Source organism: Anomalospiza imberbis, chromosome 2 (assembly GCF_031753505.1).
Source record: "Anomalospiza imberbis isolate Cuckoo-Finch-1a 21T00152 chromosome 2, ASM3175350v1, whole genome shotgun sequence".
NCBI classification, from domain to species: domain Eukaryota; kingdom Metazoa; phylum Chordata; class Aves; order Passeriformes; family Viduidae; genus Anomalospiza; species Anomalospiza imberbis.
The window spans coordinates 34,250,503-34,268,968 of NC_089682.1; the positions used below are offsets into that span (position 1 = coordinate 34,250,503).

The following is an 18,466-nucleotide window of genomic DNA, read 5'->3' on the forward strand; positions in this document are numbered from 1 at the left end:
GCTGTAACATTTGGGAAAGCTGCACATCAATACTATTAAAACCATATTAGTGTCTGGAGAATATTTTTACATGCTTGACGAGATTAATAAAATAAGCAAAGATTGTTCTCTAGAATATGATCTTTGCACCATTTGAAATCATTGCATAGATAACTGTGCACCTTCTCTTCCAAAAAGGCAGAAAAACTGATTTTTAAAACTGGTTAACCCCAGAGTGAGATAATTTGGCTCCTGGGTGCATCCATGCATGTTGGGCCCCTTCCAGAAGCTGCTTTTGCCCCCCAGTTTGCCCATACCCCAATCCCTTCCAGGGGCTCCTGAAGCAGCTGGTTCCTGGTGCGCACAGACACCTCACGGAGGGTGTGCCACAAAAGGGGTTCGTGGCATCTGTTTGGAGCTATGTCGCTTTGTTTTACCCCAAGGAGTAAAGCGAATGTACATCCTGAACAGTTGAGTCATAACATTTAATGAAGATTAACCTGCATGCAGAATTTGCTGCCTCTGCAATGTGGTTCTGCTCTGGACACGGTGTCCCTGGAGCCAGCAGCGCTGCCTGCTTAGGGCAGGGCCCAGCCCAGGCGTTTTTTCTGTAATTTTGCACAAAGCCGTTTTTCAGAAGCTGCTGTGCACTTCAGCAGAGGCGTTACCAGCGTGTACTTGAGATATTCATTCCAGGTTAAATGCTTTCCCTGAGAATTGCCATCTGTCATGCTTTTCTGTCTAGAGGTCACTCCAAGTTGCCTCGGGTTGGTATCCTCAGACAGGAGATTGGAAGGATAAACCGTGTGCTTCGTCTTTAACCCTTAGTTATCCTTTTCCCTTTCAGCACCCACCTTGATAGGTATGGTAAGGAAGGACTGGGCTTCCCAAAACAGCATTGCCCTCTCCTGGCAAGAGCCGGACTTTCCCCATGGAGCAATTCTGGACTACGAGATCAAGTACTATGAGAAAGTAGGTCTCACAGCATCACCCACACTCAGATCCTAAGAGCAATGTGTTTTGTATTTTTAATAGTATTTTTAAAACTTTTCACTTGACCCCACGTACAATGCTGTGTATGCCAGACATTTTATTTTGTGCTGATTTTTTGTTGTTTTGCTTCTAACTTGTTAATGACTGTCTTGTTTCACACCAGAATTGAGTAGAGCAGCAAACAGATTGTACATTTACTCATCTCATAGTAACTACATTTATAAACAGGGATAAACGGATCACATGCTTCAACATATTTTGATCTATGGACTGTAAAAACTTCACCTTAGAGTGACACTGACACAACAGAATTAAAGTGAATGGGAATGTGATTTCATTTTGAGGCAAAAGATGTATTTATTTATTATTGCTAAACAAATCAATAATATGTGCTTAAAGGATGGACTGTACCAGCCTTGTTTAAAGGGTTACAAAAGGTTACAAGAGGGAGAAACTGTTGGATTTCTGTTGCTCTGTCAAAATTAGGCAATTTCACACAGAAGAGCGCTACAACATGCATTACAAGTAAAGGTACAAGGTGTACATACAGCATGTGTTGGGAAAGCATAATTTTGAGCATAATTTGTGCTTCTCCATAAGCACAAAACATATTTGGTCATTTCCAGTTGCTACAGGGCCTGGTACCAGTAAAAAATTCTGTGCTGGCCAGTGCCTTCAATCCTGAAGACATAGGAAATTTTTGGTGTCTGTACCTTAAGTAGTTCCCTGCTAAGTCAGTTCTTGCTGTTTCCCTGCCTCCATCTGAAGTCACAGTGGAACTGATGTGCATGTATGAAGGTCACAAAGAACAGAAATACAAACCAAGTCATGAAAGAAAGTATTAGGGGTATTAGGCTCTGTAAATATCTGAGAATTTTATCCTTTGACTGCACTTCTCTGTTGAAATTATGCAGCCTTAATGATGCAGAAGAAAGGGTAAACTGGGAAAACAGTCTGAACCATTTAAATAGGACAGGTAGAAGAAGAAGAAGATGGATTGCTTAGAATATTTGGTAAGCTACAGCAAGGAATCCTATTTTCCTGCACTAATGGAAGTCCTTCAGGTTCTGATCCATTATCACAGTAAGCCCAATTATGACTTGAACTTCTTTTCATCATTGATATTAAAGAGGTGAGTTAAATATGACAAATTGTGAGATTTTATTCAGTCGAACAGGAACAGTTCCAAAGATCTGTAGCCGTTCATATGGATGTTAAATTATAAATCTTAGATATGTATTTAATAAAATCCTTTCTCAATGGATTATGTGCCAAGACCAGTCAGTGCTGAGTGACAAGGCAAATAATTTTTCGTAGAGGTCTACTTACTCCTTAGCCTTGACCATTGTGCAGCAAGACTACATGCACAGGCTTCAAGACTCTTTGCTAGATAAAAGTTTAAACCACTCTTATCTGTTTTTCCAAAAAAAAAAATGAGAGCAATTTTCTGTGTCCACCTTTTAAAATATATAAGGAGCATCTTCTATCTATAAACTCTTTCCTCTGAGGTCAGGGGAGATAAATGCACTGCTGGCATCTTCCAGTGCTGTGGCACAGGTGTAATTTGCAAGACCTCTCTTGGAGACCAGATTCTAGATCAGAGAGATTAATAATACAGTACTGAAAGTCAGTCTGCTTATTTACAGCATTAAATTGGAAAATGTTATTTCACACCACTTTAATAATATTTAAATCTTGCTTTAATCATATTTAAATCAAGAAGCATACATTGCAACACTGGCTAAGTGTGTAGTGACCAAATGCAAATGAAATTTTATATTGAGAAAGAAAAAGAGATGGTTCCTACCTCAAAGCCAGAAAATATTAATATGCACAATTAATTTAATTTAAGTTCCAGTTAATTTTTTCTTCTTCACTGTATATTAAAAAGCATAGTTTGTGTTATGACAGGGCTAGATGTAGCCAGTGACACTGTAATCTCTCAGCCTACCCAGGAGCTCTGAAACAGGGCAATATCAGCATTCCTGTTCTCAGCAGAAGTGACAAAATAGGGATGTTGTTGCATGCTCACAGGAAATATGATAAGACTGAAATAATTTTCTACTGGATCTAGTATGAATTTATCACAAAGACATCCCTCTAACACAGAGCAAAAAATGCAGGTAAAAAAGAACATGTTAAATATGAAAAGGTCAGAAATTTTAATAATGTCTTAGGCAGTCAAGAAAAAGGCAGAAAACAGTAGTCTTAGCTACTAATAAACACACTAGGTAGAAAAATGGAACAATTTTTGCAGTCCATCTTTATCCCTTTCTAGCCGTCATTTGCATTTAATAAAGAAAGGGTTTGTTCTGATAAACAATGTAAGAAATGGAATGTCTCCATCAAATACAACCACTCAATCCCTCAAATTCAGCTGATTATATCCATTTCTTTACTTCTTGAAGCTTTGAAGAATAATGCAATATTCTAAACTTTTACAAGTATTGCTGCTATTATTTTTAAGGTTCCTTGTTGGCATTTGAAAAATTGTCAGTACATCATTGGTGAGCACATTAGGGGAGCAGCCTGCTTTTAATTATCACCAGTAGCTCACAAATTCTGTGGCTCACAAATGGGAGTTGTATCTTCTCATGGGCTCCCAGCATTTCCTGGAAGATATGTAAACTTCAGAAATCAAATAGCTGCCCAGTAAACTGTAAGCACTCCACAAAATGGGGCAGTTTCCAACAACTTCATAAGGAAAACAAATTAATGATGATGAGCATGGAACATAAAGATCCATCTTTGCATGCATTTCCAGAAGAAGCACAAGAGGGGAAAGAGGCTACACTGTGCCAATTATGCAAGAAACTTATATTTATACTCTTGTAAAATAAAATTACAGAGAACTATCAAAAGATCAAGTCCTCTCTGTGAAAAATATTCTTCTGAGAAAGACTACCAAGTTATAAAGAAATAAAGTAGAGAAGGAGAGATACCCAGAGGTCTCAATAAGTTACAAATAGGGTTTCATACATTAATTTCAAAGTACAATAAAGCAGTGCAGTAATTTTTCTGCTTTAAAGTACTTTTTCCTATATGACCTTCATTTCTCCAGGTAATTGCTGTAATACACTCAGAACTTCATGAAATATTGTCTCTTAAAATGAAAATCTTGTGCCAATAACAAAATTTCATCGTGAGCCAGTTGTACAAATTTGTAGTTTCTTATTTAGGTGTGCACTTGTACATTTTTATATGGTTGTCTGACAAGAGGTCATTTTGTTCTGCAGCCTTTCAGCCAAAAAAGCAGTGAACAAAATTTGACCTAGGACATAATTGGAGAGCTGATTTGGCCTAGGAGAACAAAAATTCCTCGACATTCAGTCCAAGATTCTCTGAGTTCTGTTACACCAAAGAGAAAGGGTTTTCCACTGTTTGAATAGTTGTGTGATATAACCAGGTAGAGAATATTATAATCCTGAAATAATTGCCTTGTTGAGGCTTGGTAGCTGAAATACCTTTTTTCAGGTAGATTTTGAACATTCTGAAGTCTATGCCTTGGATAATAAGTGAGTCTTTACAGCAACACACAGAAGATCAGTTAAATGTTTGCCCTTGGAGATCTAAGATATGCTCAGAAAAGCTTTTCTTCATAGACATTTTTTGGGGTCTTGAGACCCCAAACATTGCAAATTTGCTAAACATTGCAAATTATCTCTGTTGATACAGGATGTCTGCCTTATTCTGCATTCTCTCCATTATATTTTGTGATCCCTTGATATCATCCACAAACACTATTTCTAAAAGAAAAAAAAATCTCTCATGGGCTATATTGTCTTTCCCTTTAAAAATCAAACTCTTTAACATAATCTCAGTGTCATTGCTAATTGCAATTAATTTTTCTTTTATACTTTTAAACTATTATTCAGTCACTGACCAAAGCTTGCACTATTTGCAAGATTCCAGGGCATCATAATCTCTTTACCTCTCATTAAAAGGGTTTTATGTTTGAGGCAGATGAAGGAGTGGGGCCTTGTTAGAGCCTTGTAGTGACACTGAATCCTCCTGTAGGAATTCCCCCATAGGAAAGGGAACACAGCACACAGTGGATATAAACCTCACCAGCTGCACTCCAAGTTGTGCAGCTGAAAACACTTATTCCTCCCCTTTCCTTCCAAACCCAGAAAGTTAATCGTCAAAAATTAATGCTCCCTAAGACCTGTATTAGGCATGCCAAGCTGTATTAAGGTGTTTTTTGTTCTCTTACGAGGCCCAAGCACACCAGCTGGATTACATTTCCTGTTACACAATAGATAACATATAATTGGCTAAGGAAGCCTGTCTGTAAAGAAGGGATTTTAATGGAATGTACCCAAACAGTAACCCAAGGCATTGCAGTGAAATCTCCAAATAGAGAAACCAGAGAATATCTTTAGAATTGGGATTTGGAGGAGAGGGCTGGTATTTCTTTGCTTTCTTCTCTTTTGATGAAATTTAAAGCCAAATGCTTTTGCCAAACTGCTTCATTTTGTTGGGAGACTGAATTTGCAGCTCACAGGCAGCATTCACATAAAAAAATTAACCCACCTCCATAGGACAGTGAGTGGACAGGATATGTAGGATGTCAGTTATTACTTTTCCTTCATCTCAGTATTATTTAGAGTTGAATTAATAAATAGAAGTGAGAGAATATCTGAGCAGTAGATGCAAGGGGGAAATTAGTTTTCCAATGAGATTTGAAAAAGAGATGAAGAGCTGATGAGGCGAGAGATAGAGAAAAGTACCAGATTCAAAGAATTAGAAAGCAGCATGACCTTGTTAATTTTTCTATCAGTCTACAGCTGTCTTCACTTAACTTATACAAGAAATTATGCTCAGTCTTAAAATCTAATATTAAACCAAAGACTGCTATTTCTTTGAGTAATCATTAATATGAATTAAAATGAGACATCCTGAATTTGAGTGACAGACCTTTAGGTAAATTATATTATAGGAATAATGGCAAATTTTAAGACTCTCAGTGCATAATGTTCTGAATGACAGAATTATTTTTATAAGAATTAATATGGAAAATTATAAACACCATGAGACTCATCCCAGTTTAGAGGACACCAGATGTTCCTGTGTGTCTTCTCCAGCTAAGAAGATATTGCATTATGATCTTCTCTCGTTAATAAACCTGACCATGCTTGAGTATGGGTTGGAATCAGCCTCAGTGAACAGGAGCCATACGTGTTCCCATTAGATAAAATGGGAACATTTCTCATAAGAAGCCACCTCATGTAGATCAGATTCAGTCCTCAGAATTTCTGGAAGGAATTTTGGAACCATGCAGTAAAATCAGTAATTTCTCTTGTAAAGCCCTCTGCCTTTCTGAGAGGTCTGCATGGAGTTCATTGACCCTCAACCTCCCTACAACTATAACAGCCAAACCTCTCCAGCTCTTTAGTCACCACTTTGCACAATGTTTAACTAAGTTAGAAGGAGCACATTTTTTCAGACATGGCTGTTACAACTGCCCTATTTCCTTTAAGCACCAGCTGTCACTTTTTTGGTTCAGATTTTTCTTTTATGGTAGATTTTTGTATCCTGAAGAGCAATGTATGCAGCGGCTCCCAGTGGCATGAGACTGAAGGGAGCCTGGTTGCGGTGTGACATTATCCATGGGCAGAGGTGTTTGTTTGGTGCTGGTGTGGCTCTTTCTCTGGGCATATTCCTTTATTGTTGCTATGCCTGTTGCTAAATTTTAAAGTCAACATTATTGATGGGATTGGGGAACAGGTACAGACTGACAACAGTAGGGATAAGCACCTGAGCACTTCAGGTATCTGCCCATTTATTGAGTATACACAGTATAAAAAGCTGTTTGCTTCAAAAGATCAGCTGGGCAATTTTTAAGTTCATGTTATTTTTTTTTTTTAATAAGCAGTTTTCTTCTGTAATATTTTTCAAATTATTCAAATCATTTAAGGCATAAGTAGCAATCTGCTGCCTGCAAGTAAAATGTTTCTAATATGACTGGAATCAAGAAACATAGGACTCATGCAATAATACATTTTCATTACATTTTCAATAATTCTCATCAAAAGAAATGTGCTGAGTATTTGGGATGTACAAGAGCTTTTGAACAGTAGTTTTAGGCTGCTCTTAGTGTTTGTTCATAGCATGTCACAGGGAGGCACCAGGGCACTGAGCAGCACCTCAGGCATTCTCGGCCCTTTGTAGCTCCTGGGAAATGAACCATGTCTGCTGAATGTTTTTAAAAAATAATCACTACAAATGTGCTTTGGGATATAATCATTAAAATGAAATCTCTTAGCTTATTTTAGCATAGTAAGTGGTGTTAAACAAGCTTCTCAGTTTTTCTGTTCTGCTGTTATTAACCCAGTTTCCCAAGGGGGAAAAAAAGTAAAAGCCTCAGATTCTAAAAAGAGGAAAAAAAATAGGTCTCAGAACTGTTGAAAATGAGAGTGACTAATTACCAGACTCTCTGACCAGGTATAATTTTTGCCTTGCAGGAAAGAACCTAAGGACCTTGCAGCAGCCATTATGAATGACACCAATGTAATTACTATTAGGAGAAAAAGAAATGTGGCGTCTAAACATCAATTACAGGCAGCAAAGGTTTAATCAAAGAAGTTCTAAGCTAGACCTCTATTAGATGCCTGGTTTGGCTTGTCTACTAATCATTGTTGTCAATTATTTAGAAACAGCTTCCAAACTTTTGTATTTAATAATAAAGTAGCTTATAGAGGTATTGCTGTTGTTCCTGCGGAACCAAAAACTCTCAGTGAGAAGTATAATAATGTTTAAGCAAGGCTGGTGGATTTGATACTAAAAAAAACCTCATACTTAAGTCTCTGCTGATTTTGTGTTCTTGCCTGTAGCCAATACCATTTTATCCAATGAAAATTATATGTGCAGTGCTTATTACAGTACTGCTAGAAGAGCTGCACAAATGCAGGAAGAGTGTATTAATGGTTTTGTATAAGTGGTTTTCAAATGCTTTCAAGGGCATAGGAATAAGCATAGGTATACAAACTCTTACAAGACACAAAACACAACTAGTTCCATACCTCAAATAAAGTTAAGAAAGTTAAATCCATTGATGACAAAGATTGGTTGCTAATAAAAGGAATTATTAAGTGTTTTTTCTATCCACTAAAGCATTTGGACCTCAGGAAAAATAGTTTTCAGAATTATGCACTGTCACAGCAATAATAATAATGATAATAATAATAATAATAATAATAATAATAATGTTAATCTCAGGAATCAGTGTTTATCTTAAGTATGTGTTTAGGTGGGGTCAAAAATCAGAAGCAGCTGATTTATAGAGCAGAAAGTTTCAGCTAAGGACAACATTTAGATTATTTTGATGAACATACTGTAAAAAAAAAAGAAATGTTTTCTTGTCAGAGATAATGTATCAGTTACACAAAAGGAAGTGGTAAGGAGTTTAACATGTTTAATCCTGAATTAACAAAATAGAGAATGTACTCCCAAAGCATTTTATTTTTATTGTTTCTTTTATTATTAACTGCCTGCAGTGTGTTCACCTTGGAGTTTAGGTGCAGTAAGTTTTAGTTGCATATGGTAATATAGTTGGATTTCCCTCAGATATCTTAACACAAATTCAGAAGTCAAAATTTGGGATTAAAAGTCTGACAGATTTTTACAAAAAAGAATGGTGAGTTTTGTGAGCAATGACCTAAATATAACAAGCATACCTGCCAAAAGACGGTTATCTAAATGAAAGTGATTTCCTTATTTGTAAATTAAATACAATGTCTATGTCTCCATTTCTCTAAAACCAGTTAGAATGTTTCCTTTAGACCCTCTCAAAATACAAAGTAGCTTTAAAAATCAAAAAAATCATTTGTGAGCCCAAACTCTTTTAAAAACTGAAGCTAGCACAGATTTTTTCATAATATACGAATGACTTACTGTTCATAAATTGTTGATTTGCAGCCATAAAGGTGGATTCACAGATTAAATCAAGATGCATACCTTGAGACATGAGTTTATATCTTTGTTTAAATAGAGTGTTCAGATATAATTTCATTTACAGTTTCTTCCTGCAATATTCAATGTATTCAAGAGATACCTGGAGAGGTACAAAGGTATGCATCATTTTGGAGAGTAAAACCAAAAAAGTTCCTTTATTTCTCTCACTCCTTTTTTCTAAGACTGCATTTCAGTTGTACTTTAAGCACAGAAAAGGACAGGATATTGGTTTTCCTCTTTGAATGGTCTCTTTTTTACATTAAATGAAGCCACTGACTGTGTAATCTTAGCAACATCTTTTTTATTAAGTAGCTGTGTCCCTAAAGTAGTCATTCTGGAAGAAGGGAGAAATATCCAAAGGGAAAGAGGAAGCTCCTTTAGGGAGAGCCCTTCCATCTTCATGCACTAAACCACTACTTTTCCGTTTAATAGCAGTATAATCACTTTTCTATGTATTAAACAAAAGCTGTGTGTTTGGCATGGGGATGTGGTTGTTGGAATCAAAATGAAGATTAACTTTTAATTTAAATTAATAATTTCATCAGACAACTTGAATTCATAAAAATTGTACCTCATTCAGTAACTCCTCTGTAGTTTTGCTAGCTTTGTACCCGAATAAACTCACATATGTTTATTTGATTAATTGAAACAAGTAAAATCTTACAATTTTCTCTTTTTCTTTTGAGTTTTTTCATGTATTTGCATTAATAGTTTCAAAGTGCCCTTTCTTGATGTGCTTGTTGGGATGGCTGAGTTAACAGCCTATTATTTTGTGCTCCTTACTGAGCTCTTAATAGCTTTAGAGTCTTTTGCAGGAATTCACCTGCTGCTCATAAACACATTTATGTTGCTGTAGGAACTTCACCAGGTTGATGCCTCTTGTATTTGCATTGACCTTGCACAAACTACCTGGTTTTCGTGCATATACAAGTATTCATATTATATTAACAAAATTCTTTAGTGGCTGGAGCAGCTCTTTTTGAAAAGGTATTGACATCTATCTGTGAATTTTGTTAACATTTTTTTTGTTGTTGTTTTTGTTTTTACCACCACCAGAAATGATATTTCTGCTCAAGTTAGCTACATCAGAAATGGGTACGTTCCAAAAAAAAATGAGCAAAAACTTGCTGTGTCGGTTTTGAAAGTGCAAAATCAGCTTTTTGATTTACTTGCTAGTTTGTTTACTTTGCCCTTGAAATTCATGTTCAATTAATTGGAAAAAAGATTGCTGTTTTTGCTTTACACCCCATTAACTCACCGAGGTGTTTGAAGAAAACATAAACTTGAGGAATATGCTGTGTTTATTGTTGATGTATTACCAAGTTCTACACTACAGTCATGACACTAGACGTGAATTCAGCCCTTCTGAGTTAGCATTACAAGATAGATGTTTGCTGTTTACCTGCAATGAGACTCAAATAGATGTTTGCATGTGCTCACAAATACACCAAAAATGTGATATTTCAGTGACTTTTCAGCAATTATTATATGTTTATATCTGAAGAGGCTTGCATAATGAAAAACAATACACAGTCTCTATATAGTCTCTATATAGAGAGATCAACAGGTTCCCTCTTGCCTCTGATTTATTATTTGTATTGTACTGATTAAAGCCAAACATTAGTTAGTGTCAGACTTTGCGTTTTAGGGCCAAAATTCTTCCTCCAAAATTGATTTTTGTTGGATGGTTGAAATCTATCTTAATATTGTCAACATTATTCTATGCTTATAAATCCCAATTTTCTTTGAAAAGGGAAGTATTTGTCCCAAAGACATGTATTCACAGTTAGCATATGAAAGACTTGTTACCATTTAACATTCATATGGTCTGGAATGAATCTTAATGACTTCAGTCATTTTTTTTCCAGAATAGAAAATCTGAATAGAAATCTGATTCAATTCAGTCTATAAAAGTACATATTTTGCTTACTTAAATAAAAGTGATAGCTTTATTAATACCACTGAATTTGTTTTCAAGCTGCTGTATATCAATAAGGATCTTTTCTGGATTTGCCAGGCAGGAAACATTCTGTAGCAAATGAAAAGAGCAAATTCTGCATTAATCTGCTCTTCTAATATTAAAAGTTATTTATGTAGAAGATTCAAACTAAGCTGAAACCAATCTTAAAATAAGCCCAAGGAGTCTGTCTGTCTTAACATCCTAAAAGGCTGCAACACATCTCAGGAAGGCATGATTCCACAGAGGTTTTTAGTACAGAATGTGGTTTTTACGAGGGTGTTTGTGGAGCTGCAAACATCCCACAGCAGTTAAAATTTCCCAGCAAGGTGCTACAAACCTGACAAAATACTCAGCACTGAAAGGAAGCCCTAATCCAAATCCTGGCCCTATCTGCCTGTGAATATTGTAGGGATTCTGAAGTTAAGTGAATTAAGGCAATTTGTCAGCAGCACTATTACAGCTGAGTTCTGCGTGGCTGACTCAGTGCCTTACTATATTTTTGGATTGGTAGAATCACTTGATTTTCACAGATTTCAACATATGTTGTGGGTTTTTGGAATTTCTGGGGGGAGGGGGAAGGGTTGTTTGGGGGTTTATTTTGTAGGGTTTTTGCTGGGGGGGTTGCAAAGTAGAGCACTGGCTGCTCTGTAGCACATCACCTCACTGTAGAAGTCTTCTGAAGAATTGGATTGCTCTTGCAGTGAAATTCCACTTCCCTTGTGAGATGCTTCTCTGCATTTAAGTTGCCTTCACACTTCAGTAGGAAATAGAATCACCACACTTTTGAGTTCTGCCACGAAGGGACCCAGCAGTTCTGTGTGCACAGCTGTGATATTGCCCATGCTGGTAGTGCTGGGTGTGAGAAGATTGCCTCCCCCATGGCTCAGCAACTTGGAGACCTTCAGGTATTTGGACTGTGACTTTTTTCACATCACACAAGTTCTCCCTTTTTGTTATCTTTCTTCCAGGGTATTGCATTTTCAATTTAAATATTTCATTATCCAGTGACCTACTTCCCATCTCTAACTAGAAGTACTATGATCTACACAGATATTTTGAAATTGGCTGAACATACTATTGATATTGATTGTTATTCACTATTTCTTGTAGACAAGAAAATAAAGTATATTCAATAAAATAGTCAGAAAGTGGATTTAAAACAAAAGCCCCACAGTGTTTTTTAAACACAGTTTGTAAATAAACTTGTTGCCTAGGGATGTTTTGGAAGCCACAGGCAAAACTGATTGAAGGAATAATTACAGAAATTCCTGGAAGAAAAGTCCATGAGCTGTAAAACAATGAAGCAAATTTACTTAATTCAGAAATCCACTAATCTGCAGATTGCTAGCCTCTGGGGGAGTGTTAAGGGTAAGAATGGGGAGAAGGAATCTGCAGTGGGACCAGGACCTTGTTCAGAATTGTGAACCATGAACCCCATACACTGAAGGAATGACTTGGGAATCAGCCCACTGTATGTCCAGAGTTCTCTGGGCTTGTTTCACAGCAGAGAAAGTCACAGAAGCCTTCCAATCGTCAAATGTTCAGGATTGCTTCTGTTTCCTGTTGCACTGTTTTTGTCAGCAGGTATATTACATCATTATGGAGTAAACCTCAGTGTTTGGTATCCCAGGAGAAACTCTGCTTTACTGTCCTAAGGTGAATTTTGAGTACTACTAGAGTTGAATTTTAACATTAGAAATTTAGTTTGCACTTGCAATAGCTTCCTGCTTCTTTCCAACTGGAAAACAAACTTAAAATGAGGGAAAAGATAAGAAAAATCTTTAAGGCAGCTAGAGAAGCTGGCACTTTTATATGCAGAAATTAGAGAGACTTCTGGAGGTCCTGGTGCAGAGGTTTTCACTGGTAAATATTTTTAATTAACAAACAACCATTATCACAGTACCTTATTACTGCCAGAAAGATGGAATTTAATATCTGTGCTCATCTGACAACCCAGGCCGTGTTCTCCGGCTGCCTTTGTTACATGCTAGATTGCACCCTGTTCCATCCCTAACTTAAGGCACTGGCCTGGTTTTATTTCATTCTGATCTCCTTGTCAGGACAATCAGCTCTGTCCTGTCTGCTGCCTTCACACCTGGCAGTCCCACTTGGCCCAGTGTGTGAACCACACAGCTTTTGCTCTGCCCAGCCCTCACCTCCCTGTGCTGCTGAGAATTTTAACACTGTTTTAGAGCCTCCCTGTCCTCATCTCTCTCCTCATTTAATTTTCTGCTTTTCATGGTTCACCTCACATCAACTCATTTCTGCCTTTCCAAGTATATAATCCAATTAAAATGCCTTTTGTGTGGGGTTTGACCTTTCTGTATTTTCTTTGTGATTGGTTATCTGTTCTTCCCCTTTTCACATTGACAGCTTCACTTTATATATGGAAAAAGTGATGAGCTGACTGACAAACAGTCAAAATATAAAATATTGAATGGCCAAACAGGTAAAGGACACTTGAGTGTTTCACTCCCCAAACCGTTACATCTCAGGTTAATCAGGAGGGAGGCCAAGGAGGGAAGGGACAGGGTTACAACCTGCAGGGGCTGATGCCTTTAAGTGCTGCAGATTTCTCCTCTGAAGCAAACACTAGAGCCACTGGCAATTTTCTCTCTGGTCCTGCTTTTTTGCTGGCACGGTTTTCTGCTTAGTTTAGATTAGTCCTCAGATCTTCGCAATCACTTTTCTAAATTTCCTTAAAGTTTGTGGTCCAGCTGAAAACCAGAGATACAGGGGTTTTTAGGAAGAGCATTTTTTAAAGCATCTTAATGGTATCTTTTAGCTCTCCTATTGTAATTTTTCCTACCACTCTATGTTGCCTTAAAAATTTACCTAGTCCTGTTGATCAGATTTTAATCAGTAATTAATGTTAGAAGCACATTTTTGAGCATTTAAGTATTTTCTAAAATCTTCAGCCAGCACTCCTGTTAATTGATGTACTATAGGTCAAAATAGTTTTCTAGGAGAAAAATCACATATGAAATTAGTAAATATAAAGAAACTTTCAAAGGCAGACACCAAGTTCCACAGGTGTAGTTAATTTTATTGCTTTCAGTGTAATTAGTCCTTATCTACAGCAATCTGTGTAAGGTGACAAAGGTGCTATGACCAGAGGTGACAGGCATTCAGAAACTGTATTATGAAAATATTTTACTGTAAAGAAAGAAAATACTTTTTGAGAATCATTGGGGGAAAATTAGTTGTGGGAGGGATATACTTTCTGTAAATCAGAGGCAGTTTCCATAAATTAGAGATATGGAGACTGCTTTTATTGATCACAGAGAGTAAGTACAAACCCCACAGTTTGATGTTATTTGTCTTTAACAGATTCTATTTGAACTGATTAATCAATTAATGACTATACCTAACAATTAACTACTGTGTTATCCTAATGGGTAGCACAGCATTAAAGCTCAGGTGACTAAGGAGTGCCAGCATAGCTGATCCCATGGGAAAAGTAAGGAAGAATTTGGAGATTTTGTTGCACAGTGGACTAGAGCTATGATCAGTAAACATTACAGTCTTCCAGAATCGTAGTCATTCCTTTAAAATAATGATGCTTCCTCTGTAGGTCACATTGCATGTGTTCCTCAGACTGATGTATCTAGGAAAGAGGAAAGATGTGACCAAATGGTCTCATAAAAAATTCTTTTTTATTATTGGTGCTTTTACTTAAACATTTATAGCGCCTGAATCATGAAACTCCAAATCTTCTTTACTTTAATGTGGTACTTACTCAGCTTTGACATTATGCTTCAGTGTACAGGAAAAAGACCTGGTCCCTGTGGTATATAGATTTAATCTCTATTAGTTCCTCTTTCAGTTAAATAACAGTGCTCTGAAAAGGCCAGGCAGGATTATGGGGCTTAATACAGAATTTTCATGTTGCAGGACAATAGATATAGACTAGAAAATGTGTTTGCAAGCAACTGATAGTAAATTCAGTTACTCTCCCAGGATTCTATCTGTACACACACTTTTGAAAGCTGTGGGTACAATAAGTCTCTTTTAGCTGGCAGAGGGTGGAAATCCCTTTCCCTAGGGTCAGTTTAAGAAGATTTTTGTTACTCGTGACACTCAATGAGCTGAATACCTCCATTGTAATTTATAAAATAAGCTAGACTAAGAGTATATAGCTCCCATTATATATTCTAAATCATAGCAAATTATATTTGGTTATCTTTTTAAATTGCTAAACGAAAGACTGATACTATTTTTATTAGAGCCATGTCTCTTTCAACCACTCAAATATTAATGCTGACAAGTCTTGTATGCCTGAAAGTTCCAGGATTTTATCAGTGCTTTACTGGTAAAGTTAATGTTTTAAAGGTTATTTCAGCACTACAAGCAAAATTCAGCATTTCAGCTTTAATTTCTATTGATTTATCTTCTTTTTTTTCACTAAAGGTTTTGAGATAAATAATCTTTCTCTCACCTATAACATCAGTATGTGAACTCTTTGATTGCCATAGGAGTCTAAAGTGATTAAAGGTCATCACATTTTGGTTTGCCTTTATCAATATTTTTCTTGTATGTGTCCACAAAGTCTTCATTTCTGTGCTCTTTTCCACTCTACTAAGGTGGGGATAAAATTAGAGAGTAATTTGTTCCCACAGGTGTGGCATGTGATAGTTTATTTATTTAATGTAGTTATCTATTTAGAGTTATCTACTTAGAGTTATTTCTTTATTTTAAATTGTTAATGTTATTGGGGGAATCCCCTTTCTTTTCAGTATATGAGAAAAATGGTGCTAATCATCACAATAATAGAACATCTGGATATTGACTGCTACTCTGCTGCACTGCAGAAGCAGAAAGCATTCCATTAATATTTGTCCTGTGATGGTGCTACTCCATTAAATGAGGTTGTCTAGTCCTAGACCATTAGCACCATTGTGCCTTCCACTCAGCCACTCTGTCTCTTTAGATATGAAAAAAATGCCTTATCTATAAAGCCAAGTATAAAATTAGGATAGATACAGATTCAGATAGGCAGAGGTGGCTGCAGGAAAGAATTTGATTCTGAAAGGTTTTCCTGTTCATGCACAGAGCAAACTGTCATGGATTTGTGAACACTGTCCCTCATAATCTGAACTGAATCCATTTACAAGAAGAATCACACAAACAATAAGAAAAATACAATTTCCTTAGAAACAGAGATAGCATTTTCAAAGTTCATAATATAATTCTGTTTAACTTGGCTAGATAGTCATAGACTTAGTATTACATTGTGTAATAATATTGGCATAGCTTGCATTTGGGTTATATTTATGTTTTAATTACAGATTTTCACCAAGATAAATTTACAGTAGGCTATGGAAGAGGTCTTATGAATTTTCTCATATCAGATTGTGTCTTGTAGTTATATACTATATTAGACTCCTTTAACTCATGTTTAACCCCTCAGCCCCTGTGTTCTCAGAACTGCTTTTTGTGAGTTCTTTGCCATCTTAAGATCACAAACGCTGCTCTGATACTGATGTAAAGCATCAGAGCATTTCTTGTGTCCCTTTTCTTTTTGTGAGCACTGAACTATACATAGTGGCCAATTATATATTATCTTACTTCTTATGTGCCATGGGAGGTACAGCCATATCAGTTAAACTTATGTTTCATTTTACAGATTTTGCAGTCTGTAGTTATCAAGTACAGAAAAAATGTAGTCCTTGGCCTTTCCCATTGATTCTGGCCCTGTCACTGTCTTGGTCAGAAATCTATCACTAGAGATAGATCCTTCTAGCACACAAAATCATGCTTCCTTTTTGCATGATAAGTGAGTTGATATATATCTATATTTTGCCACAGCATGAAAGCAGGATCTTGGAAAAGCATGCACTAACATCCAAGAAGTACATGTGGGCCCTTCAGTTTAAAATTGACTTTTTGAACACATAATCCCTGCAAAAGTGAGTGCATGTGGTCTATTTGCAAGAGTAATACAAAGCATCCCATACTTCTGTGCAGACTAGAATTGTATTTTTTATTCTGAGTCCATCTTCAGCCTTCCTGGGAAAGATCATGGCAGAAGGAGTGGCCAGCCTTGCATCTCTGTGGAAAGCTCTGGCTTTCCATGTAGGCTGCAGATCAGTTGTCAAGAGAGTGGAGTAATGGCAAAACATCCACTCTTTGGAGAATTCTCTGTATGAATCCAGTCCTAAAAGGCTAAATTCTTTGTGCAAAACACTCCAGCCCTGGGAAGTTTCTGGCTATGAATCATTTTGTCTTGAGTTTGAGCAACTTTTTCCTCAAGCTCCTGAAGCTTGCTCTCAAACCAAGGTGACAGGTTCCCTTTCCACTATTTCATGTGCAGTAACAAATCTTGCCCCCTTCCCCATATGACAGCACCATTGCTTTTAAGGTTGTGTACCCCCAGACATCATTTTTCAGTCTGTGGGTTGGATGGCATGAGAGGCTGCAGAAAGGACAGGGGAGGGCATGAAGTAGGGACGCTTCAGGGCTTCCCGCAGGCAAATCCAGGCAGGTGGGGAGGAACCAACAAGCTAGACAACCCCTGGAGGTAGCCCAAATACCTTCCAGAAGGGACAGGCAGAGATGGCTGCCCCTCAGGAGGTTGAAGGACCCATTTTGTTGATTAACTGTCACCATCACAGCCCTTGTCATGCCTATTGTCATTGACCAACTACAAATAATGAATTATATTTGCTGCCTGCCTGTCCACACCCCTGTCTATGCAGGCAGTCTGTCCCAAATGTATATTTTACACAAGCAGTACTTAGCCTGTAATAACATATAATTGATTGTTTCATTTTCAAAAGTCATTTTGGAAACAATTTGGAAAAGAAACAATCTTTCTCAGATTCTTTTCCAAAAGTCATTCCCACTTTTTGCTGCTGCTGGTTTTTTTTTTTCAGCAGGCTTCAGGGAGTAAATCTTGTCACTGGATCTTGGGGAATCTCCACTGATTTTTTCTGAAAAAACTTCAGTTTCCATCCTCCTTCTAAAGACCCTATTTCTTTTTACAATTCCATCAGTTATTTCTGCAGTCTCTCCAGCAGGTCAGAAGAAGCAGTACATTATTAAATGCTAGGACTTGATTTAAAGCAGTAAGCTAGTCTAGGGAAAAGAAACAGCTTGCAACTATTACATTGTACAGTGAAATCCCTTAGGTGCTGGTCTCTTCCTTGGCTTAAAGAGTCTAAATAAAAATTTCCAGAACATTCCAAAGTATAAAGTCTCTGCCCATCTGTGGGCCATAACAGAGCTCTTTGAATCATGCTAATACATGTATAAATCAAGCCTTTGCTGTTTACATAATCTACGGTGAAGATTTCCAAGTTGTTTCCTTCACAGGAAGTCATGTAAGCTTAATCAGAAAAAGAAACACCTATCACTCAAACAAGTAGGCTTTCTGTCAGAAGAAAATAGGTCGTTTCTGAAATGCATTAAAGTATGTCTAAAATCCACTATCCCTGATCAAAGTGAAGCTACAACATTTCAAGTAATTGGGAGAAGTCTTATATTTAAAGAAGTAATTAGATGGTGTATTAATAATAGTGTCTATCCATAAGATTACATGTACATTTTATCCTACTATTTCAATTTAAATAACTGCTCCTC

The 18,466-nt window shown here is 36.9% G+C and overlaps 1 protein-coding gene and 1 long non-coding RNA gene across 7 annotated transcripts in view; one reads left to right on the forward strand and one right to left on the reverse strand.

The window, feature by feature from the left end:
• Window positions 1–18,466, reverse strand: part of LOC137468640 (uncharacterized) — a 590,084-nt gene that overhangs the window by 463,711 nt on the left and 107,907 nt on the right. The window lies entirely within an intron of this gene.
• The window catches only part of EPHA6 (EPH receptor A6), a 367,788-nt gene that overhangs the window by 250,851 nt on the left and 98,471 nt on the right, over window positions 1–18,466 (forward strand). For all 6 annotated transcript variants that reach the window (XM_068180480.1, XM_068180478.1, XM_068180483.1 and 3 more), the window contains one exon: window positions 827–951. In XM_068180480.1, coding sequence (XP_068036581.1) covers window positions 827–951 — 125 coding nt within the window. The remainder of the gene's footprint in view (window positions 1–826; window positions 952–18,466) is intronic.